Here is a 23,836-nt window from a genome sequence, read left to right on the forward strand (position 1 = left end):
CCTTTGATCTTTCTTTGTGTCCTTTCGCTGTCTCTCTTTCTGTCTTTTCATTACACCCTCTGGACTTAACAACCCTGCTGTTAGGTGCTGCTGAAGATATTTGGGCTTTGCCAGCTTCTGCTTTTTAACCTGGAGAAGGATTGTCTCTTTCCTTCTTTATTCCGGAGAGCAACACATAGCCAGGGATTTGGCCCTTTCCAGTCTCCTGTTCAGGTCTGGATGCACAAGAGCCTTCAGCCTGGAAGTGGGTTTAGAGAGGCACACAGATGGGGAAACGCCTGTCTCATAGCTACTAGGAAGCTAAAGGTATCTCTGGATCCAGCCTCTCCTAATGTGGGCAACAGCAGGGAATCTCTGTACCAGTTACAGCCCTATGTCCAGCAGAAGGAGAGCTCAGAAGAGTGCTCCAGAGGAGTCCACAGATTTGCATTTGTGACCCCACAAGGCATCAGTGCAGCGTAAATCAGACAATATTGCAGCTCCCCTCTTACCTTTCTGCCAGGGTATCCCTGAATCCCAGGGTCCCCCTACAAAAGGCAAAAAGACAAAAGAAAGTGAGGCTTGGCCTAAGATGGACAAATCCCTGCCCTTTTCCCTGGGTGATGCTGGAATGGAAGGGCATTCCATGGGGAAAAATCACCTTTTGCTCAGAGTGACTCCACTGCTCCTGACCCTTCAGACCTGTGGGTCACTGTTATCTGCACTGGACTGAGCCCTAGCAGGAAAGACACAAGCACTGGCAGCTGAACAACCAGTGCCAGCTCTGTGCCTCAGCTCTGTGTTTCCCATCTCCTCACCCTGGCTACACATCTCAAATAAAAACAAATGGGGATGGGTAGCTGTAGCTGAAAAACAACAACAACCACCCCCTCCTTCGCATTTTGGCAAGTGAATAAATGGGAAACTGTGGTGGAGTTAACAATAGCATTGCAAAATCAGTTCCTGAAGCACTGGTAAGCGCTTTGAGAATGGAAGAAGCCAATAAAGCTGTGTGTGGCAAACAATTTTGCAAGAGGGGCTGATGAGGCATGCCTTGCTCAGTCAAGATGCAACTCAGACGTGTCGCCTGGATAAAACCCATGAATCAGCAATGGGCCAGGCCCCAAAGGCAATACTGAGCTGGGTTAGAAATCTTTCTCAGCTATTTGATGTAACCTCCTTCCCCCTCCTCCTCCCAGCAAAATGTACACATATCTCCTTGACAGGAGTGTCCACCTCTGTTTAGTATTTTTCTACCTCTAAGTGATGCAAGATGTCTCACCTTTGGTCCAGGAGGCCCAGGTAAGCCCTGCAGATAAAATTGAAACAAACACTGGAGTTGGCAAATGTAGACAGCATTATATGGACTGCAGGGTGGTGGGAGATGCTGACTGCTTTGGTTTGAAATGCCTCTTTACAGAGATGATTTGCACTGGTGAGTACAAACATCCCACATCTGTTCTTCATGTAGATGAATACTGTCTTAACCCATATAAGCAAGTAAGTTCATGCCCATAGTGCTCCATCCCCCCAGGCCTGGTCTTGCTGAATCCAAAGACCAAAAAGCTGCTTTGCCTTATTCATTGTGCTCTAGAATCTTTTCTGTTTCTTTGCATTTACTTGGGAAACTTGTTCCAAGCCCACTGTGCAGCTCTGGAGTAAATCAGGTTTTGCAGCTTTCTCTGACAAGCTAAATGGAAATAATATATTAACAAACCACTTGTGTTTTTAAATCAGAAATAACTGAACAATTTACCTGATATGCACCACAAAGCATACCAGATACATGCGTATGTAAATGTAAATAAACACAATATCCATGCAGCAGCTACCTTCTTGATGTGAGCAGATAGGAGAAAACCACTCTAAACCACCCTTGATGTTGTCTGCTTATAGTAATTAAAATGTTTAGTAATCGCATCCTTGGCTCCTCAGAGCTCAAAGACAGTTGAAGATGCTTACAGGATACCCCACCCCTATATTGTGTGTGGAGAGGTGCTTTTGGGGACAACACTTGCTTGCCCTGCTAGCAGGCCTCGAAAACTCTGAGGTGGAAACTCCTTTCATGCTGCAGCAACTGCGGGGCCAGCATGTCATGTTTCTCCTTGCAGTTCCCAGGAACGGTTTCTGGTACCCACCTTTCCATCTCTGCCAGGCTTCCCAGGTTCTCCAGCTATGCCCTGTTGCAAGAGAGAGGTACCTTAGCAAGATTTTCTGCTGTATCCTGCCATTCAGCAATGGTATTATTTTAAACAGTGCTTCTGGTCTTGCCCTCCTTGACTGCTTGTTACTAGCCTGAGAACAGGACAGAGGCAGGGCTTCAAAGGGGTCACAGGGATGCTTATCAGTGAGGTTTCTGCTGTGAGCAGGACGATTACACCCTTCATGTTACTTCCTCCCCGTGTCCCTCTGCAGAGCCTGAGGAGGAGGAAATGAGCCTTGGTGTCACCTGCTCACACGTGTGTGTCCAGATAGCAACAATGTGGTGCACACCTCCGCTCTCCCTCCCGCTCCCCCTCCTTCCTGAGAACTTCTTCCTCCACACACATCCACATCCCCTACAAATCTCCTGTCTGTGGCTATCTTGGCTTCAGAAGAGGCAATAAAGGGCAGACAAAATTGTGCCCTAGGGAAAGAGGAAGCAGAAGGCTTTTTTGTTATTGTACTTACAGGTGGTCCAATTGGCCCAGGCTGCCCTGGGATTCCTTCAGGTCCAGCCGGTCCAGCAGGCCCTGGTGGACCAGGGGGACCCGGGGGACCTTGGATTCCTGCTTGTCCTTGTTCACCCTGTGGTTTGTTAAAACAATGGGTTATGAACAGGCAGAGCAATCCTTTCACACCACCACCCCAGAGGCCCAAAGCAGGTCAGCCTGGCTGAAGCAGAAAAGGTAGAACAAGTCCCAGGTTAGTGCTAGAAGAGGTTTCCAAGAGTGAGGGAGAGACGTGCTGAGGATGGCCAGGCTGCCTGGGCAGCAGGAACCACCATCCTACAGTTTGCAAACACATCTGAGGCCACCTTGTTAGACCTCTCTTTAAAAGGGATCTACAGATGACTGAGCAGTTCGAAGAGATCTTTTTCTTCATTGAGTCAGTCAAGTACAATTTATAAGTCATGGACCAACATCTCTTGAGCTTCTCAGGAGGCTTTCCAAAGCACTTGACAGTCATATGTGAAGCAAAGCCTCCCGTGACCACCCTGGCACTTCCCGGCAGAACCACAGTGTCTTACCTCTGCCTATTTTTTTCCCTATGCTATATTTGTTAGACAAATATAACCCTCTGTTTTGCCAAGGACCAAAAGTAGAAATGCCACAAAACCAAAAGAAAATAACACGATCATCGTGGCATTTCTGGAGCCTGCCCAGAACAGGCCTATGTACACCAGGCAGAGCCTGGTTTTGTAGGATTTAACAAGCTAGTGCATGCAGAGCCACCTGCCATTTTAAGCTCCCTGAAATAAAGCTGTTTTAGCCGGTTCCTCCCCAGCCCCCTCAGTAGCCATTTGGTGGCTGTGGTTCATGCCTCAGCAATGTCATCTGGCCCAAAGGACCTCGACTTGGGATCAAGCGGCACTGAAGGAGACAGTGGGTTGGAAGCGCCACATTTGAATACCAGACTGCTGATCTATAATTGATGAATCCAGCACAATCCTAAGGCACTGTGGCACCCATGCTAAGCTGTTAGTCTTGTGGGCTCCCTTACCATTCCGTAGATAAAATACCATGACATCCTACTGGTGGAGACCCATTTAAATTTGAAAACCTTTCCTTGGTGGATCCACATGAAGATGGAAGTCAAATATGGTTGTTTCTCAATTATAAATCAATGGGTGTGCAGTTGTGTCTCTGCTGCATTTATCCTCTATACAGCCTTATACACTACTACTGGGTAAAACTAAGCCTGCTCTCACGCACTTGTGTGTGCAGGAGAATGCATGAAATCTGTCCCCTCTGTGTGTTCCTACCAAGTGTGCTCTTTATCCTGGCTGCCTTTGGTAAAATACGCAGATACAGGGATGTTTGCTTTATTTAGAATGATAAATGAAAGTAATAAGATGCAAATTTCATCCCCTCTGCCATGAGTTCTATTTAAAATTTCCAAAACGCAGGCTAGGCTCACAGGAAGTTCAGTCATGTGGAGCAACAGCCCTTCTCCGTGGGAGAGACACCGCCTTGCCGACAACCCACAGCCTGTGCTGGGAAGCCTGCTGGGCCAGGCAGGAAAGGTGTCCTCTCTTTTATCTGTTTTGTAAGTGGATCCTGGCTCACCCTGTGGCACATGCAAGGGGACACAGGATCCTTCCTGAGCTTCCCTATCCTCCATACTCAGTGCTATTTAAGTGTCCTGGAAATGGTCTCACTGCTTTTAAATTTGTGAGGGAATTTGCATCCAATGAGGACAAGAGGTTTGGAGGGCACTGGAGTATATTTCTAGATTTCTTCTTGCCCTGACCTTGCAGCCCAGCTTCAGAGATTTCACTCTCATTGCATCTTACATCACTCCCACCATGGATGCACAAAAGAGTACATGCATATTACAGCAACCCCACCATGGGAAGAAAAAGGAGCTTTGCCTGTCTCCCATTGGTTCTCCCTCCTCTATTTCCACCTCAGCTACCCTCTGTCAGCCCAGTCCATGCTCCAGATTTAGAACATTATAACACAGCACGAGGCTGTGAAGAGGTGCTGGCACCCTGGTAGGGTACGAGGAGATGTGGAGAGCAGGAGCCCTGCCCCAGCACAGGGAGCAGCTGGAAGGAGCTCATCCAAACTCCCATTTGCATTGCCTTCACTTTGCTCCTTGGACAGAGTGTGCTTTGTCTAAGTGCATGCCTGTCTATGCAGATCCCTAAATATGCAAGATGTTATTATCACATCATTATCCTCTTATTAATGCATTCAGCACAAAAAGACCACCACAGGTCTAACTGGATGGTAAATGCATACAGTAAATTGGAGATCAGGTGTCATTCTCATCAGGTGTCTCCACGCTGAGAGAGAGCTGAGCTTGTTCAGCCTGAAGAAGAAAAGGCTCTGGGGAGACCTTAGAGCAGCTTCTGGTGCCTAAGGGGACCTCCAGGAAATCTGGAGAAGGACTTTTTATAAGTACATGTAGTGACAGGACAAGGGGAAATGGTTTTAAACTGAGAGGGTAGGTTTAGATTAGATATTAGGAAAAAATTATTCACTATGGGGGTGCTGAGGCACTGGAAGAGGTTGTCCAGAGAAGCTGTGACTGCCCCATCCCTGGAAATGCTTGAGGTCAGGCTGGATGGGGCTTTGAACAACGTGCTCTACTGGAAGTGACCAGTGACCATGGCAGGAAGGCTGGAACTAGATGATCTTTAAGGTCCCTTCCAACCCAAACCATTCTGTGACTCCATGCTTCTATACGTTTAGCTATTAACTGGAGCTATTTTTCAGTTCTTTTAAATACCATTTAGCAACCCTGCTTGGGGCCCAGCAATGCAACGCTTGTTCAGCCTCCTAACACAGGTCTACACTCAGCCCATGTCTCTGCTAAGCCTAAGCCTTTGGGCAAAGCCCTCTTGCTGATCTGCTCGCCGGCAGCAGCAGGATTTTCCCCTCTCAGGCATGGTGCTAACATTTATATTGCAGCATCACATATTTTCTTAGTATTCATACATTGAGCTCCTGGAATTGTCAGGTGCTGGAAGATCTGTAGGAGTGGATTACACTTTGTTACACTTAGAGAATGAATACAGCAACAGCAAAAGCAATCATGGCAAAATTCTCCAGTGAAGTTAGCCTCTGGGGACAGAGGGAATTTGCAGCCCTGGCTGACAACAGGACACAGGGCAGCTATTCAAGTTTCCCACTTCATCCTGGATATGAACATCAGCTTTCAAAGCCTTCCCAAGAGGTCAGTCCTTGGCCTGGCTCTCCAGACTGTCACTTTGAAGGCCGACCAGAGCAATTCGTGGGGCTTTCTGTGTTGCAAACACTGAATCGATAGAAACTGAATTGAGACCAGGGGCTCAAGTGGTAAAGTCAGGATTTTGCCAGCACAGGGCAAGGACTAGGCACCTTGTGGTAAAGGCCTGTAGCGCAGACCGCAGTTCCCTGCTAGCGTCTATACTGTCTAGACAGGCAGCAGGGTGACAAAACCAAGCCACTTAATAGAGGGTGCCCAGCACACTTCAACGGGGTAATTACAGTGGTTTGTCCACACGGGAAAGTTAATCCCAATTGATGAACAAGGGAGCTCAAAGTGGGCTCATTAAAAGCCACATGAACTCTGACTATGGACACTCTTATTCACTCTTCATATGTCTGTAATTCATCTTATGAATTCATTCCCAAAATAAACTAAACTAAACATGAATTATGGCCCTGGAAACCAAAATAAATGTGTTTACACAAAGATTTAATGCAACTTAATGAAACCATTATAACAGCTTATTTAAACACATTTTCCCAAGTGTCTCAGACTAGACTAGCCCATAGAAGAAGCGTTTGCCTATTCATTCATCTCAGTTAAGTTTCACAGACATCAGCTGCATTTCAGCAAGAGGTTTCTAACCTCTTCTGAAGATTGAATATGCAGGAACTGACTCCATAATGTAGGAGGCTGCTTGTTGACAGTCCTGAGAACAGTTTCATGGCCCATTTCTTTTAGTTTAGAAAACTGGCTTCACTAAAAAGCCACATTATCACATCAAAGATTTCGCCTGCTTCAAAGAAAGTCCCTCAGCTCTGCCTGAACCTCTTGGAAAGCCCATGTAAGGTAAGAAAAACAGGTAACAAGCTGATTAATTGCACGCGCTAATTAATTGCACGCATTGGGGTAAGCTTAGAAATAGGCAACAAGAAGTCTACCTGGAAAGTGCGTCTCTTTATGACCGGAGGTGGAGCCAACCGCACTGAATTGAGGAGAGGCAACAGCTGAAGAAGATCAAACCAGAAGATTGCAGCGCAAAGGAGGCCGTTATGGCACGGAGAGTCAGAGAGCAGCCAGGAGAGAGAACAGAGAAGAGGGGAACAGAGAGATTGCTGTAAAAATACCGCCCCCCCCCCCCAAGAGCCGTGCACGGAGGGTGTGCAGCACAGGTACCTGCCGGCAGACCTCTGAGCTCCTCCGTGCCACGCACTGCTCACAGGGGGACCTATCACACGCCAGCACTGGCAAGTGATGCTGCGCTTGCCAATCTGATGCTCCCACCACACACAGCTTTTACTGCTTTCTCTGGCAAATAAACTTGCCTGAGGGTGGGGGTTGACTCATCTCTACTGATCTCCTCAGGCAGTATTTACTACATGGCATCCCCTCACGGGCTCTGCTAAGCTCACTGGTGGTTAATTTCTCAACATCAGATTTGAGGCAACTATCAAAATGGCAATTTTCTTCAAATTTTCCAAGTGTGATTTCCTAGTTCTATCCATCTTTCCTTACAGAAAACACATTGTATCTCCAGGCATCACCCTTCTTCCAGGGGTGGGAGTGGAGAAAGCGTGGAAGGGGTCAACATAAGGCACCAGGGCCAGCAAACAGGTCTTACTGTGGTTCATTTAGCTGGGTTCATTTTATCATGGCCAAAGGAAAAGACTAGGCCTTGATGCCTGAGTCCTAAGTAGGGTATTGCTTTTGAAACCTATGCTTTGCTTTTCCTTGTGTAACAGTAATATCATCCGCTAACCGCTTATAGATAGGAATGCTGCCTTAGGGCACAAAGCTGACCTGGACACACAGAAATCAAATGCACTAAAGCTCAGAAGCATCTGTTTGTCCTCCTGCTGTATCTAGTTTCCACTTACATGCATGCTGCTGTCACCCTGGCACCCACCATGCCGGCTCCAGGCCTAGGAATGCTCCTCTGGCCAGATCCACTTTCCTGTTCCTATCAATTTTCCATTGAAGCTGCTCTTGATTTACACAGGGAGAAGATGCTTTCTATGCTCAGACACAAAAATGTGCCCCTGCATGCAATGTTTCCCTATGTGAGCTGTGCACTCAGATCTGAGAGGTGTGCCCACAGCTTTCCCACCGCAGCAACCATATGCACCGAAGCAGTGCACTTTAAACACTTTAAACACTGTTTTTCATGTTTGCAGAGAAAATAAGGACCCAGTCCTATTGCAAAGTGAAGCAGAACCCAATATTGCAGCATTGCTGCCCTGTGATCAGGGAGTTGTGTTCAAATGCAATGAACCAGGCAGCCACAAGCTATCACAACGAAAGCTGCTGGAAATTCAGCTACACTGATTTTATCTGAAGGAAATCCTTCTCTTTCTAAAAGACAGTGCAGGAGCCCCATAGCCCAGGAAAGCATGTGGGACTGTGCTAATCTTCTCAAGGGAGATGCTGCTGTAAATCCCCACACCTCTGTGCTAAGTGTACTTAGCATGTCTGTGCGAGCGACCCAGACCCAGCCAAGCTGGCTTTACCTGGCTCCTCAAGTGCTGAAATACTATGCAGCTTACAGGGAAGCAGGGAGAATGCTGGAAAGGATAAGGAGGAAACTGGAGAAAAGCAGTCCTGAAAACAGAGGCGAGACAAGACCCAGCAATGGATTCAGGTGCAAGTGGGAGATTTTAGAGAAGAAACCTGAAGCCTCTTCTACACAGCTCCTGCCCTGTCCCTTCTATGTCTCAATGGCAAGCTTTCGTCAGAAGACAGCATGTAATATTGGATCCGCATCCTCGAGCCTTTGCATCAGAACTGGGTCCCATCAGACTGTTACCCACAAACCTTCAGCGTAAGGATCTGGTTAGAGCGCAGGGCTGCAAGGGTGGTACTTAGGTATTCCTAGGGGACAGCGAAGACACATGACACAAATGGGGTCAGTTAGACACATAGCACTTCTGAGAGCAGATGGAGCACGTCTGGTCCCCCATTTCCCTGAGCTGAGCACCCTTCATCAGGGCAGCACTTCGGAGCACCTCAAGCAGCCACACAGAATGTGTAGCTGCACTATCAGGCTCATCCCTCACAGCAGTGCAGGCTGTACAGGCTCACTCAATAAAAATAGGAAACCACAACAAGAGCCAATCCATATGTCCTAACCTTATATTTCCTTCCTAAGAAAACAAAGGCAAAACAAAACTGAAACAACATCCCTGGGTTTTCAGGATGCCGGATTTCATTTCCTCACTCAGAATATCTGACAAAGGACTTTATCAACCAGTAAAGCAAGAGCAAATTGAAATTCAGTCAAATGTGTAGCATTTTTACAACAAAGCTCATCCTAGTTTTCATTCTGGGAGGAAGAGAGAGAACTGCACCTCTGTTGGCTCATTTGTGCCTCAGACTCCATGAACTTGCAGTCTATGACCAGACCCTTCAGAACTGCCCACCCCTGAGCTGATCTGAAGACAGTCACCCTTCCCGTAAGCATGTTTCTGCCTTACAACAACTCATGGGCTTTTTAAAATGTTGAGCTTGCTGCTTCATGAGACCAGAAGTATCTCCATGAGAGCCAAGGAAACATCGCTAGGCTTTGCTGGGATGTGGGGCTTTGCACTCACTCTTTCCTCACTGCCACAGCCCTGCAGTATGTCACCCCGTGTGCTTACAACCCCAACCCCAAACCAGTGTGCCTTTGCCCCCGGTGCCTGGCTACTCCCAGTGATGCACAAGCTGCGTCTCCATTTTCCAGTGTTGCTGCAGGTCCTGAGGCTGCTTTTCACCTTGAGCACTGAGGACAGCCTAGGCCAAGGGCTGTAACGGGAGCCCAGGACATCACTCTGGTGAGCATTGTTGTTAGCTTCTTTTTAACATAACAATCTAGTGAGCCCACTAGCCTAAATAAACACAGCTGACCAGCTATTATTGTACTGGGACTGGCACAGACCAATGGCTCCCTTCTGTCTTGCTGCCAGCTGAGCTCTCTCCCCTGTCTTTGCTGCTTGGAGAATCCAGGGCCCTGCTCCCTCAGGGCCAGGGACCAGAGCCCACCTGATTGTTCAGATGCCCATCAAAATAAACAGAAAGCCCTTAAGCCTATCTCCCTGTACACCCAGATTGCAAATTCCAGTTGCTTCATATGATGTTGTTCCAATGGATTTCCAGTGGATTTTCAGCACTCTGGTTGTTTTTAGAGCTGCTTAAATTTTACCGCTGTAATCCCCTCAAACCCTGTGATGTACCTTCTCCTCTCTTGGCTGTGGTACATGCCAGCCAGTCCAGGACAAAGAGGCAAGTAGGGAACCATCCTGGCTTTTGTTAAACTGTTGCCAGCATCAACCCTCCTTCTCTGTCTCTTTGCAAGCAGAAAGCCCGCCAGGCTGGGGGACTGGGCATGGGCACCAGCTCATCAGGAACCAGCCAAAGCACTGTGGTCAGGAGTGGTCAGGGTTACTTTTGGAAAGGAAGCACGACCCTTCCCGTTGTCTCTGTGGAGGCCTGCAACCAGCACGAGAGAGAAGAAAGGAAGTACTGATGACAGATTTTCCCCAAGGTCTGCAAACCACATACTGCTCCTGGCCACACACCTGCAGTGGAGGCTGAGGAAGCAGGACAGAGATGGTGCAGCAGCACAAGGTGAGAGTGTGCTCACTCTTTCAGAAATCCCAGGTTTTGTTGGGTTTTGGGGTGAGGACACAGACCTTCCCTGCTCCGGCACAGAACCATGGGAGGGTCTCAAGGAAGCAGCAACAGCAGCATTCAGCTGGGGGTGAGCCCCAGTGGGCAAGAACAGACTGGAGACCCAACACCCTGCCTGGAAAACCTTATCTGCTGCTTTTCTTTGAAACACATCAATCAGCCAAACACTGCCCTCAGGGCCCAGATGACACATCTTGTTAATGAAACAATCTATATTTCCAACAAAAAAGACGTCCAAATGAAGGAGGATTAACATGCAGGAAGGCACGGATGGGACAGATGATAATAACACTAATGACTTACCCTGTGCGGGTACTCTGCACACTGACCCTGTGAAAGAATGGGATTAAAAGGAACGAGTTTAAACCATGAACAGAGAGCACCAAAATAGACACATGGCATCAGACCCAGATGGTGCAAATCATTGTGACTCTATTGAATTCAGTGCAGCTGTGCCAATTTGTACCCGGCAAGCATTCTGCCTCCTGTCCCTTTAGCCCCAGAGCCCTCTGTTCTTGCTGCATTTCTTAGCCACTCAGTCAGACTGATCAGCACCAACTCCAGTGAGTCCTTTCCTTCCTCACATTTTACATTTAATTTTCAACATATCTCTCATTAAAGTTACCTTTTCTCCTTTTTGTCCTGGGGGTCCCTATAAAAGAAAAGTGATAAAAAAGTCCTCAGTAAATTAGGAAGTTCAGTTCATGCAAGATGAAAGGGATTAGGAGAAGGTGTGATTGCAAGAGATGGGATACTTACGGGTTGTCCCCTGGGACCTGCAGCACCCTTTAAAAAAACACAGTTGTGAATGCAAGATGGATTCCCATTTACAGTGACAAGAAGACAAAAATTCTCAGTGTATGGAGTAGGTGGAAACTCATCTTTTAAAAACAATTGTGGAGAAAATTCCCAAGAGATCTGGGTTCTCTTTGTTACTCTGGAGGAGTGAAAATGCACACATGTTCTGGCTGCACCACAGGGGGGAATTATTAAAAGGAGAGGGGAAAAATAACCAGGAAAACACACCCTTATTGTTCCCAGGACCTCAGTTGACTGTGCATCTCCTTGGTTGACACACTGGGATTGAACCAGAAGCAGTCAGGACTGAAGCCTGAGCTGCAACTGCCTGAGCTAGGATTGCACAACAGGGGGATGTCAGCTCATCCCTCCACTGGGGAAGGGGATCTTCAACATGTGTTTGCCAGAGGGTTATACTGACACTCAAGCTCAAAAAACAGAATTAGCAGAAGAAAAAGTTCAGCATTTCAGTGAGCAAAGGTAACTACAGAGCTACTAGCTTGGCATACTCATGTTTGGCATTTCAACAGCAGAGATGTCAAGAGGAACAAGACCTCATTTAGGTTTCCATTGAGTGCAGCCTAAGTTTATAATTTTCAACAAAAACATTTTAGTATGATGCACATATGAAACAGAGCTTCAACAGGGGAAAAAAAATTTAATATAAAAAATACACTGTTCTTCTGTTGTTATTAGATAAGTTGAAAACTGCCAGATGGGTTTTCAGAAATCTTTCCATCAACTTTTGCTTCTGCTATGAGGCCAACCACAAAAAATGTCAGCTCCCAGAGTATATTTAAAGAACATAATTGCTAACTGCAAGGAAAACATATCCCATGCGTAACTAGAGAGTAGCTGTTGTGACATGATGAATCTGATAGCCATAATGTAAAAATTACAGATGTGCATCCCAGCACTGCTATTATGAAGTTACAGAATTAGGGACACAGCTAGTGCATTAGCTGAATTAAGATCGCTGCCCTGCTTATGAGCTCTTTTACTGCTGAGAGTCAACATCATGTCAAACCAGGTGACAAAAACATATTTTTTTTTACCATCTCCCCCTTCTGTCCAGGATAACCCTGCAAAAGAAAGAAAACATGCATCAGCTTCAACCACTGCAGTCTCTAGAAGATGTTGACTTAACCCACTTAACCCCTTGCCTCAGGAGGTGCCTGCAGTTACTATACCTTGTCAAGTGAGATACAACACTGCACATGTGGAGCTTTGCTTCCACACCTAAGAGGACACCACTTCCTGCTACCTACTATGCTGAGGACAAAGCTCTAGAGGATGAATACGGGGTGCAAAGGCTCCTTGGGGCATGGCTAGGACGTTGTTAAGCCCCTCCTTGGGCTGGCAGAGCTACTTCATCTGAGTGCAGGGTATTGCACCTTACTGGGGCTCAAGTGTACATTTTCAGAGTAGTACAACAGAGAAGCTGCTAGGTTTCTTTTGAGAGTGATGTTCCTCAAAGCAAAAACAGAGCCCTGCTATAGGAAATGAGGTGTAAGAGATATGTGCTACCAGCTCTTTCCCCGTTACAGCACGGCTAGAGGAAGTGTGGTGGGCAACTTGTCTAAGTGGCTGTCTGGAGCTATGGGTTTCATGTGAGTTTGGTTCATAGGGAAGTAGCTACAGTTGTGCTTAGCTCCCTAAGGATGGGAAGAACTTAGGTCTCTCTCTCTACTACAAAGCTGATTATAAGGAGGCCCTAAGGACAGCACGGAGGTCTTTATTGTCCTTTTCTCTTCTACTGCAACTCATTGCAGCACAAGAGAAAAGAGAAAGAAGCTGTAGGCTTGACATCAGATGAAGCTGTAGGCTGTCTTAGGCAGAGGGCTGTTGCCTTGGGGACCTGCTCTCTCTCTGATTCAGGGTGGGAGTGCCTGCTAAGGTTTTCCCTGCTGCAGCCAGGCTGTTGCACTTGTGAAGTGCTATTTTATAGATTTGCCTAGAAAGGAAGCAGCCACACTCTGACTTCACTAATCTCCTGACTTCTGCATCTCCCCCAGGGCATCTGTGGTATCCTTCTGCCTGCCAACCTTCTAGTTTTCTTCTAATCCATGCATGTGCATGACATTGCAAAATAATCCTCTTAAAAACATCCTCTGTAACACGCGGGCTGGCAGGACAGAGGGACCTTGCAGAAGGCAGGGCAGAAAGACTTGAGAGAAGCTGTTTGCTTACCGGTTTGCCATCCAAGCCAATAGGGCCCTGAAAGAAAAAAGAACATTATGAGAGATGCTTTCACTGGGGTTTCTGTCCATCTGCCCTGGAAAGCACTATGTGTTGCAAGATTGCAGGAGTAAGGACATAGAGGAGAGGTGACCCTCTCTCCCCTCCCACCGAGTCCTGGCAGGTCCTTGGCCCACTGAGTACCTGCCCAGCTTCCCAGCTCCTTCTGCAGGGACCTGGTCACTGTCACCCCGTTTCAATAGCAACACTGGGCACAAGAAGGGAGGGGAAGGAGGAAGAATTCATGGAAACTTGCAAAAAACCCTCAGCATTTCACGTTTTGCCTCATCCTGTAAACTAGTTGAGAATCAGCAGTTTTCTTGAGACTTTGATTTAAAAAGGCACCCACCTTTGGGGGAATGGGGGAAAATGAATTTTGGAAACTGACAGAATAATGAAAGTGTCCCAGGGAAGAGGTGACACACAGCTCAGCAGCATGTTGAAGGTAGTATTTGATGAGAAATAGGCTCCAAAAAACACTGTCCCAGCCAGCAATTTCTCATGAGCTGGGCTGATTTGTTTTCTGTTCCTCTAACAGTCAAAGACCACAAAGGCCTAGAGAAATCTGCCTCCCCTCAGCCCAGGGGCAGCTCATAGCCCCCTTTTTTGTAAAGGGAAGAGCCATGGAGCCCAGTCAGACAGTTCAGATGCTGCCAATCTTCCCATTTTCCAGGCGTGAGAGTCTCCCCCCGCAGACCTGCTCTGGCACATCGTGTGTCCTGGAGCAACAGCTGAGCTGCCTGGCAGAAGCAGGGAAGTAGGGGGGTGTTTGTGTTTGCTTTAGGCTTCCTAGTTGTCCAGGATAAATGCATAAGAATAAATAGCAACCATTTGAGTTCTCAAGCAGCCTCAACGCTTCAAAGAGTGTTGCCAGCAACTCTAGGACTGAAATGAAATTTGCTTTTTCCTCTCCTGGGCTTGTTTTCTGTTCCCTTGCCCATCTGTAACAGTGCTGGAGAAGAATTCCCTTTCGTTTTTTGTTCTTTCCCTTTGGTTTGACTGGGGTGTTCCGCCTAGCAAGGTCCACAGCTGACCTGCATCATGCAGGACCCCATTTGGGTCACAGGCACTTAGTAATACCGCAATATCACCTAAAGGCTCAATTAAGGTTGGAATTTCACTTACCTAAAGGTTATTTTCTTTGCTTGGGGATATTTCTTAGGATGGTTTTCTTTTACTGAACAGATCTGGCTTCAACTATGTTATTTTAACACTTGGGGGTTTGGAGTTTTTTAAATTAATTTCCTTTCGGAGTTGTGTGGTTTGTTTGGTTTTGGGGTTTGGTTTTTTTCCCTAAGTATCATTTAAAAGAAAAAACAAAAGAAGAAAAACAAATGAAGAAAATATTACTTTTCCCAGTGATACCAGATCAGGTACTTGATTTTAGACAAAAATTATGAGATACAGCAAACACTAATGAGGTTTTCTACTGCTATTGCACACCCATACCTCATAGACTAGCAGTTACACTTACCGGGAATCCAGGAAAACCTCTTGTTCCAGGCTGTCCCTGGAAAGGATGAAGCAGAGAAAGCAGTTCAGAAGAACTGAAGTAGGTTTTGATGGACTATAAAGCCTCCCTATGGAGCCTTCCCTCCAGCCTCTGCCCATTTATCTGGCAACTCTCTGAAGAGCTACACAAGGCTCAATTCCCCTTCAATGGGAAAGCATCTTGGGAAGGACAAGAAATTTTTCATCCCCACTCCAATTTGTACAGGGCCAAGTATATGCTGGAGCAGGTCCAGTTTAGACTGCAAGCAGTCTCCTTGAAGTTTCTACATTAATTAAATGGGTGTCCCTAGCCCATATGCTATGCTTTTGGAGTATATTCCAGAGGCTGAGCTCATTTTGTGGCAATTCTTGATGCCATGAACTGGAGGTGTTTAATGCAGGGTGCTGCTCTGTGCAAGACAAACCTTGCAGGTCACTGATGTCTAAATAAAACCTTCCTTTTTCTTCTGCTCCCCTAATCTCATGTCACAGTGCATTCACTTTCCTCACAAATAATTCTGGAGAAGAGATGATTTTTTTTTTTCTTCCTTTCTGTTTTGTTTGGTTGGTTGGTTGGTTTTTGTTCTGAGAGTTAAGAGAAAAAGGAGAGTTAGGTAGTGTAATGAGAGTAACATGAGCACCAAGTCCTTTCCCCTCTTTCTGACTAGCCAATTTTGGCTACCAGTTTGGGATTAGGTACAGCAAATATTGTCATGAGATGTGTTTGGCAGCTTCTTCATCACCACTTCAAAACACTGAAAAAGGAAAATATCTTGGCTGTTAATTTTTCATAATTCTTCAGTTTCTGGGACCTGTGACATCCTAGGTCACTGTTACCTAGGTTTGTGGATATCCAGTAAAGATATCGCTTTGTTTAAGGACTTTTTAATCTCAATCTCGCCAAAAAATGTGTGAGCCAAGTAAGGAAGAAATATGGACCAGAATTCAGCAGATCTGGAAGTACACCCATATAGATGGAAACAGCAGGAGGAGGTAAATCCTGTACCATGCTCATTGAGTGACCACTGTGGCATCTTGCCTTCCCCAAAAGCCATGCTACAATGCCAAAAAGCCCAGGTTTCTTATGTGTTCTCATGCTTCATTTGGGAGAATAAAATGCTTTCTTAGCATTCACCCTCACAAGGGTTTCCTAGGACAAACCTGGGTATAAAAAGGGTTCACTTCTGAAAAGAAATGCACATGGGTGCATCTCTGCCTTAACCAGAGTGATTCCATGTGGGGGAAGGGAAGGGGAAGAAGGGGAAAGGCCTGCTGGGTTACAAGGCTGACGTATGCCACAGTGAAGCAATGAAAATCCCTTGGGAGAGAGCTCAGGGCCACATTGGCAGGAAAAACCTTCACCTTCAGGTTATGTCTCCTCCATCTACAGAGACTCAGTGAAGGTTTACCCTTCAGAGGATAGGGCCAAATAACCTCTTTGCAGAGTCTGAGAGATGGCCCTACCACAAAATGCCTCACGTTGCACTCAACAGTTCTGTTTCTATACAAAATGATACAGGACCTAATCGCATTTGCACGGTTTCTTTAGTTCTGCAAAGTTGAACTTGGTCAGCTTTGCTTTGCAAGATACATATAAAACCACCTGGTCCTGTTGGCCTGTGACCAGAAGGGAAGATAGGCTATAAATTAAAGGATCTGTCCACCACTGGTTTCTGAAAAGGCAAGAACCAAGAGCAGACTAGCTACAATTCATTAATTTTGGTTCCTTGTTGGACACCTCCCTGGACAAGAAGTGCTAAAAAAAGAATTAAGGAGAAAACCTGGAAACGGTACAATTTGGCTTCCTCTGTAGACTGCAGACTCTTTCTCCTTGGAGGACGGCAGAGTGATTTGCACGGTATCAGGCCAAAACAACAGTTCAGCAGCAAGTGATTCCAAGAGACTGTTTTTGTTGGGTGGCTGTTTTCCCTTGTCTTCTTTTTAAAATGTTGATCATATGAAGTATGTAATCCCGGAAGCTGCCAAATCATGGAGACCGTCTGTTTCTGTCACTATCGGCATACTGTCCCTCTCTGGCCAGAAGTTAAGCAGCTCTGAGCTCGAGTGAAAGCTTTGACCTCCAGACAAAAATCTGGAAACTATTTGTCATCCCACATCTTTCCGAGTGGCCCCTTGGCCAGGATTTCCTTGTTTGTCTTCAGTGCTCAGCCATCCTTTTGACCTATCAGCAGCTCTCTGAGAAACTGGATCATCTTCACAGCAGACTTTGGGGTGGAAGTGTGGACTTGTGCCAGTGCTGGCACCTCAGGGCTTTGACTGGTGTAGGCAAAAGCCCACTTTAAATATAATCTGCCATATAATTTTTCCGCTGCTTTGGAGATGCAATGTGTTGTGCACTTTCCCAAAGAGCAGAAAAGGGAATGAGGCAAAGCAGCAGCACCAAAACAGACATTAAAAATTGCCCTGCAGAACAGGCATGTGTCCTTTCAGAAAATATTGATGCCTGTCTGTTTGCAGGACCTACAGTAACTGGGACTTATGGCTTTTCTCTCCAGTTACTATAACCACACTATCCAGAAGGCTGAGAGCTACAGCAAAAACTTCTACCTTCTAAAACCTGCTGTTTGTGGAGCAGAGTGGTCTTGCTCAGAGTTTGGCACTGGGAGACCTGGCAGCCCTTCCTCCTCAATTGGCCACATGGTCAGAGCCAGTCTGATGGATGTAAAACACTTGAAGATACTTGTTTGTGTCCTGGGCTTTGGTTCTGTCGCTTCTCGAACTCCAGAGTGCCAGGCAGGTGGGCCTGAGAACTGGCAAACCTGCTTGTTATTAGAAACATTTATCATGGGGTTTTTGGAGAGTTAATTGGAAAGCCAGATGTAGACAAATGTTTGCACTGCCCAGGGCTCTCTCACTTGACCTTTGTTGTGAAACAAAAGTTGCTGGCAGCCCATCCTCTCTGCGGGTCAAGGATGGTGCTCTTCTCAGGTTAATCAAAATCGGAAGTGCCCTTTGGGAGGGAGAGAATTGAGTCTCTAGGTCTTTTTTCATGGAAATCTCCAGGAGAGACTGTGCAGGGATGAAGTGGAGAGGACTGGCTGCACCCACTCAAAAGCAGAGCCTTCTTGCACACAAATGCTCCAACCCTTCAAGTTGGTCTTTTTTTATAACCCTGTCCATGCTCTGTCTGGTTGATTCATTGCACCTTGCAGGGACACTTTTGTTGGAAGAGGGTGCAAAATCTTGCCTACACTTTCCTCAGGTCCCCAGCCAGCTAAGGGGCTTTCCAGATAGCGGTAGCTGTGGTGTCAAAGAGTCCCCCAGATTTTGGGTACTTGACAAGGATTTCTGAAGAACCCTGAACTACCCATCTTTGTGAATTCCCAAGTCACTAGCTTAGCTCTGATCCTGCTCTTCTGCAAAATCAGTGGCTTTGTCCTCTGCCAATGAAATCAAAGGTTGAGATCAGCCAGGCAAAGGGTGTACTTTCTCCAAAAGTGGTAGCAGCCCCGTTGCTAGAAGGAAATATGCTCCTTCCTTTTAAATACAAGAATATGGTTTCCTTCAAGGGAATGCTTCCTCATTTGCCATGGAGCATGAGCTGTAATTTCATTATATATAGTACATAATAGGAGTATAAAACCAAACCTGGCTCAGCATGGGAACCACATGACACAGAATTTTTGCTCTTTCCAGCTGATGCTGTCTTACTGCCCCTCCTAAGTATTTCCTTGTAACTTGCCCACATCTTGCATCTGTCAAAAATAGAGAAAAATCCACTTACGGGTGGACCACGGGGCCCGATGATAGACATGCCTGCTTCTCCTGGAGCACCCTGCAGATATAGAAGGGAGAGGAAAAGGGGTGAAAAACTGAGAGAAAAATACAAAGACAATTATATTCCCATCAAGACTGGGGTTATACAAGGGTGCTTAAGGTGTGAGACCTTCAGGGCTTATAGGGCAGCTGCTGTTCCAGCCTCCCCCAGCTCTTGCCCCGCACTTTGGAAGAAAAGATGTCATTTGGAGCTACTCAGATGTGCCAGAAAATGGAAGCTGCACAGCAAGGAAAACTATAAACACATAAAACACTTTCTGGCAAAACTGAGGTTCAGCTCCATTGCAAGTGTGAAAGATGGCCTGAAACCCTTGCTGTTTATTTTCTGCAAGTCCAGGAGGACTGTGTCCCGCAGAAGAAAGAAAAGAAGGGATGTGTTGGGCTTCACGGAAATGGGAGCTGCAAGGACTTCACTGGCTGCCTGCAGAAATGCCTCACTTGTGTGCTTCTCAAACTCAGTTGGGATGTGAATGAAAACAGCAAAGTCCTTGCTGGAAAAGAAAACAACTGCCTCTCCAGCTCCTAGCCACCCACGACGTGCACTGTGCAGGACATGTCCTTGTCTTTGGAAAACATAGCATATTCCTGAGAGGCAGTTCCAGAAGTGCCCAGGCCTGGGGAGCTTTGGGATGGAGCATCCCATAAACCAAGCAGCCTGCAAGCAAGAGCTCTCTGCAAAACACAGCTGGGACCTAAGACTCTCACAGAGGGCTTTGGGAAAGCATGGGCAATTAAGAGTAGTTTTTCCCTTGTTTGTTTGTATCTATCTGCTATCCTTTCTTGCTGAAAACTCTGGCCAGAGAGAAATGCAAGGACAAACAGAGAAAAGGCAGAATGGCTTCAGGCAGGGAAAATTTGGTCTGTTAGGTAATGTTGGTTGGCTTTAATGAGCAAGCAGTAGCTTGAAGGCAAGGAAGGAGAATCTCTGTCCTACCTTGCCCCCTCCTTGTTGTGTTTTTCTTTCTATCTTCTAAGAAGAGGAGCAAATGGACCTGATATGGCAGCTTGCAGATGATCCCCTTATGAAGTGAATATACATCCCTTTCCTAGTTTCTACACGTTGTTATTCACACACACCAAACACTTTTATTTTGCTGTTCTCATAGGTGGGAATACTCACAACTCTGGGGAAAATAGACTATGCTGAAATGTCAAACACATCAAAACATGGGAGCAAGCAGTAGGATGCTTTACAAGCTACCACTTCTTTTCAGGTATTAAACACCAGTTCACTGGACAGCAAACAGCTTGTGAGATGGCATTTCACAGACTTAAATTACACCATCAGTTTTACTTGGTAAGAAAACATCTCACTTTACTAGAAATAGGAGTGTGCTGTGCCATTTTCTTCCTTGTTACAGCTTGCACCAGGGATCAGGCTAACCTGGGAGGTGGAAGGGAGCTGCAGGTTGATTAGGTCAAGTGGAGCTGCCAGCAAGGAAGAAACTTCAGGATTGAAACCCAGGAAGCCTTGGAGGGAGCCCCGCGTGTGCCCGCTGGCTCTTATGCTGTTAGTAAATTGTCATAAACAAGAAACACAGCATCTTTGGAGGCTGAGTAGCCTGGAAGGAATTTGGGAGATAAACTCACACTGCTGGGGAAGAAGGGGCAGGCTGGGGGGTGAAAGCCCAAAGCTAGCTGCAGCAGCCATGACTGTGACTGAGGGGCTTTGGCTGGCCCTAGATCAGGACAGTCAGGGATGCTAAGGGCTGTGAGGAGCTGACTCACCTTCTCTCCGGGTTGCCCTTTCAATCCCTGGGTCAGTGGCACCCGTCACAGCCACATGCAAGAGGGTGCAGAGGGGAGAGAGAGAGAGACACAGACACACAAACACAGGCATCAGCGGTAAGGGTACACTACCCCACATCAAAACCCTGGCTACGGGGCTGGAATAAGTAAAGTGTCCTCAGCTCCTGCCCCAGCCTTCTTCCCCATCCTCACCCTGGGATGCCTGAGCAAAGAGCAATTCCAAAATATAGTGCTCAGACAGGCAGCGGATACCCGCTTTTGTTCAGGGCAGAGCTGTTTGGAAAGGACAGCTGCCTGTGGCAGCAGGGGTGTGTGTTAGCAAGCCCACGGTTAGCAAGCCTAGCCAACGCATGAGGCAGCAGCAAGAGGCACCCAACTGGGGGAATAGGAGGATAGTGCTTGCTGAACCAGAGGAGGGTCTGAGCAATATGGCAGAGCTGATGGAAACACCCCCCATACTGCATGTATGCAGTTCGCAGGGCTGACCACCCTGCTGTGACAAGGAGAGCCCCTCAGGTGTGGGGGTCAGGAAAGATGGCTTTGCTTACACTGACACCCACCAAGGATCACCCTGAAAGCCCCACCCTAAATCCTGGGAGTTGAAGAGGATGGGGAGAACAAGGCACATATAAGAAGTTTCTACTTACCGGCCGTCCAGGAATCCCCATCGCACCTTTGTCTCCCTGGCAATTAAGGCAAAATCAGAGGCAATTGGAAACTGACCAAAAGCAAGGTTATAAAACAGCACAAATGAAAAATGCCACAGAAGTGGCTTCAAGTTGCAGTGCAAGTGTCCAGGGATTTTGAGAGAGTGAGATAGCAAGTGAGAGAAAGTATGTTTGTGTGTAGCTGAACATGTCTTTAAGAACACACATAAGCTACAAGTTGGCATGTGCATATGACAGACCAGCACATCTCACAACTGAAATTACACCTGATGATTTAGGCAGCAAAAGAGCAAGAGTTTTCAGCCTAACAAAGTACAATCCCAGTTTCCAGTGCTTCATAAAATCCAGATCTTGGGAACGGGCTTCCTGCAGTAGCAAACTGTCACGTTTTACTCTCTCTTTACCAAAGTCATCTGGGTGTTAGCTATTTATTTATAGAGTTATCACTTTAAAACAGGATTCTCTTAGACTTGAAAATACAATCCTGTCCAGAAGCAAAAGAAAAATGTGGGAAGACAAGCTGACACAGGAAAAAGCATGCCTGGAAGAAGACACATGAGCAGCTGTGTTCAGTGTCCTCTACCCCTTTGAGATACTTCTCAGTGCATTTTCATGGCATGAACAATCCAAAGAGTGGTTTGGGGAATGACTTTGGGTCAGGTGATGCTGAACAGAGCCTCATAAACACATGAACACAAGACTGGTGACAATTTTCTTTGGCCACTTACCTACAAGGCAGTTTCCTACATTTAACTATGCAATTTGCATACATTTCCTACATTTAACTACGTAATTCAATAAAAACTAAAAAAAAACAAAACAAAAAAAAAAAACACCAACAAAAACAAAACAACGAATTAAATCAATTCCGTTTGCATTCCTGGTCACCAAAACTGAAGGCTGTGCAGATTTGGAAGATAGCAGCTGCCTGCTAAAGGATCTTGACAAATATGGCTTCAGCAGTTATGTAGCTTTTGGTCTATATTTTGCAAAAATTACATGATAATTATCTCTCAACTCTGTTTCCACCAATGTTTAGGGTTTCCTTATATAAAACAGAGCATCCCTGCCAATGGCTGCCTGCCCCCCTGTAGCTGTAAACCTGGTTTTCTGGTTTCAGCAGCCAGAGACACCAGCTCCATTAGTGCCATTTCTTTGTGCCTTACCCCTGTTCAGTCCCAACGTGTGAATGTAGTGTGAAATCTCTGGATGGGGAATGCACATAACTGTTTTGCCGGGTGTACGCACAGAGGCTCCTTTGGTCATGCATCCCAAACTCAGACATTATTGCCTAGGATAAACGGTTACTTGGTGAAAGTTTAGCCACTTCCTTCTGTATATCTGGGGGGGCTGTTGAGTATTGGCAGCATTCCTTTCCATGCAGTGCATGTTTTCATAAATTGAAAAGCAACATATGCTTTTCAAAAGCATCCCTTGCAGATGGATGAAAAGCTAAGCAGCTGCTTGATTGTAAATTTTGGAGATGAAATATTATAGGAAGCTACTTATTTTAGGGTTTTAGGTCGGTTCTCAATCCCACTAATATTTGCCTATCTCTGTGTGCTGGCAGCAAGCAAAACTCCTGATGTCAGCATCTCGCTGTGGGGTTAATCTGTGGCTGCTAGAGGATGTAATACTGAGTTTTCCTGTGCTTTTCGTCCTTTAAATGCTGCTTTCCTCCAGAGCTGAGCTCAGGCTGATTTCCCTCATAGTTTGAGGTAAAAGCTGATTTCATTTCTCCTGGCTTTGCAGTGGCTGGTGCCCAGGCACGAAGAACCTAAGTTGAGGGCAGAGCTTTGTCAGGTCTCCAGCAAGTACCTGGTGTTGGAGTGGTACATGACAACACTGTGTCTGGTATGTGACTGCGCAGCATTACAGCCCTCCAAGCAATAATAGCAAAGGGAGAGTTCCCTGTAGGACAGCAAATAAATGCCAGATGTTTATAATGAAAGGTTGTCTGTGACAGGGAGCCAGGAAACAGCACTCCAAGGTGGATGATACCATGTAAGCTGGTTAAGAGGTCATGCAAAGCTGCCTGCAGCTCCCACATCGGAACTAGAGGAGCATGAAAGGCAGCAAGCAGCCTCTGTCCTGAGTCAGGGGGAAAGCCAGCAGCACAGTAACATTTCATCCATTAGGAAACTGCCTGTTATGGCTGTTGCATTCTCCAGGTGAGCTGCAGCCCACGGAGCAGGAAGCCATAGCCAGGAAAGCACACAGCTATAACACCAAACCCTATGCTCCTTCTTCACTCATGGTTATCTCTCTCAGATGCAGACACTGTTATTACAGACTTTTACATTTGTCCCAGAGTGACATAGGCCTTTTAAATCCTGCTGCAATTAGCAAGCCCGATCAGCAAGAATACTGCACACTGTGCCTCTTCAACCAGACCCTCAAGTTGACAAAGGCATCTTCAAACATAGTATGTTTCCTACATGCAGGAGGATTCATAGGGATTATGTTACCCTTAAGTTTGCTCCTACAAAGCTCCTGTGGTCCCTACTCCGTTACAAGACATGTCTCACGTGCTGTTTGGATTTGGTATTCCA

The 23,836-nt window shown here is 46.4% G+C and overlaps 1 protein-coding gene across 1 annotated transcript in view; it reads right to left on the reverse strand.

Annotated features, from left to right (window-relative positions):
- Positions 1-21,284, reverse strand: part of COL13A1 (collagen type XIII alpha 1 chain) — a gene marked incomplete at both ends in the record, with an annotated part of 60,321 nt that extends 39,037 nt beyond the window's left edge. The window contains 14 exons of the mRNA XM_080621359.1: positions 492-527; positions 1,262-1,288; positions 2,118-2,159; positions 2,650-2,766; positions 8,689-8,745; positions 10,846-10,872; positions 11,168-11,194; positions 11,302-11,328; positions 12,396-12,422; positions 13,531-13,557; positions 15,053-15,088; positions 18,815-18,865; positions 20,596-20,622; positions 21,264-21,284. Of these exons, the coding sequence (XP_080477485.1) occupies positions 492-527; positions 1,262-1,288; positions 2,118-2,159; positions 2,650-2,766; positions 8,689-8,745; positions 10,846-10,872; positions 11,168-11,194; positions 11,302-11,328; positions 12,396-12,422; positions 13,531-13,557; positions 15,053-15,088; positions 18,815-18,865; positions 20,596-20,622; positions 21,264-21,284 (549 nt within the window). The remainder of the gene's footprint in view (positions 1-491; positions 528-1,261; positions 1,289-2,117; positions 2,160-2,649; positions 2,767-8,688; positions 8,746-10,845; positions 10,873-11,167; positions 11,195-11,301; positions 11,329-12,395; positions 12,423-13,530; positions 13,558-15,052; positions 15,089-18,814; positions 18,866-20,595; positions 20,623-21,263) is intronic.
- Positions 21,285-23,836: the final 2,552 nt, after the last annotated feature.

This window comes from Psittacula echo, assembly GCF_963264785.1.
Source record: "Psittacula echo genome assembly, chromosome: 6".
Lineage (NCBI taxonomy): Eukaryota > Metazoa > Chordata > Aves > Psittaciformes > Psittacidae > Psittacula > Psittacula echo.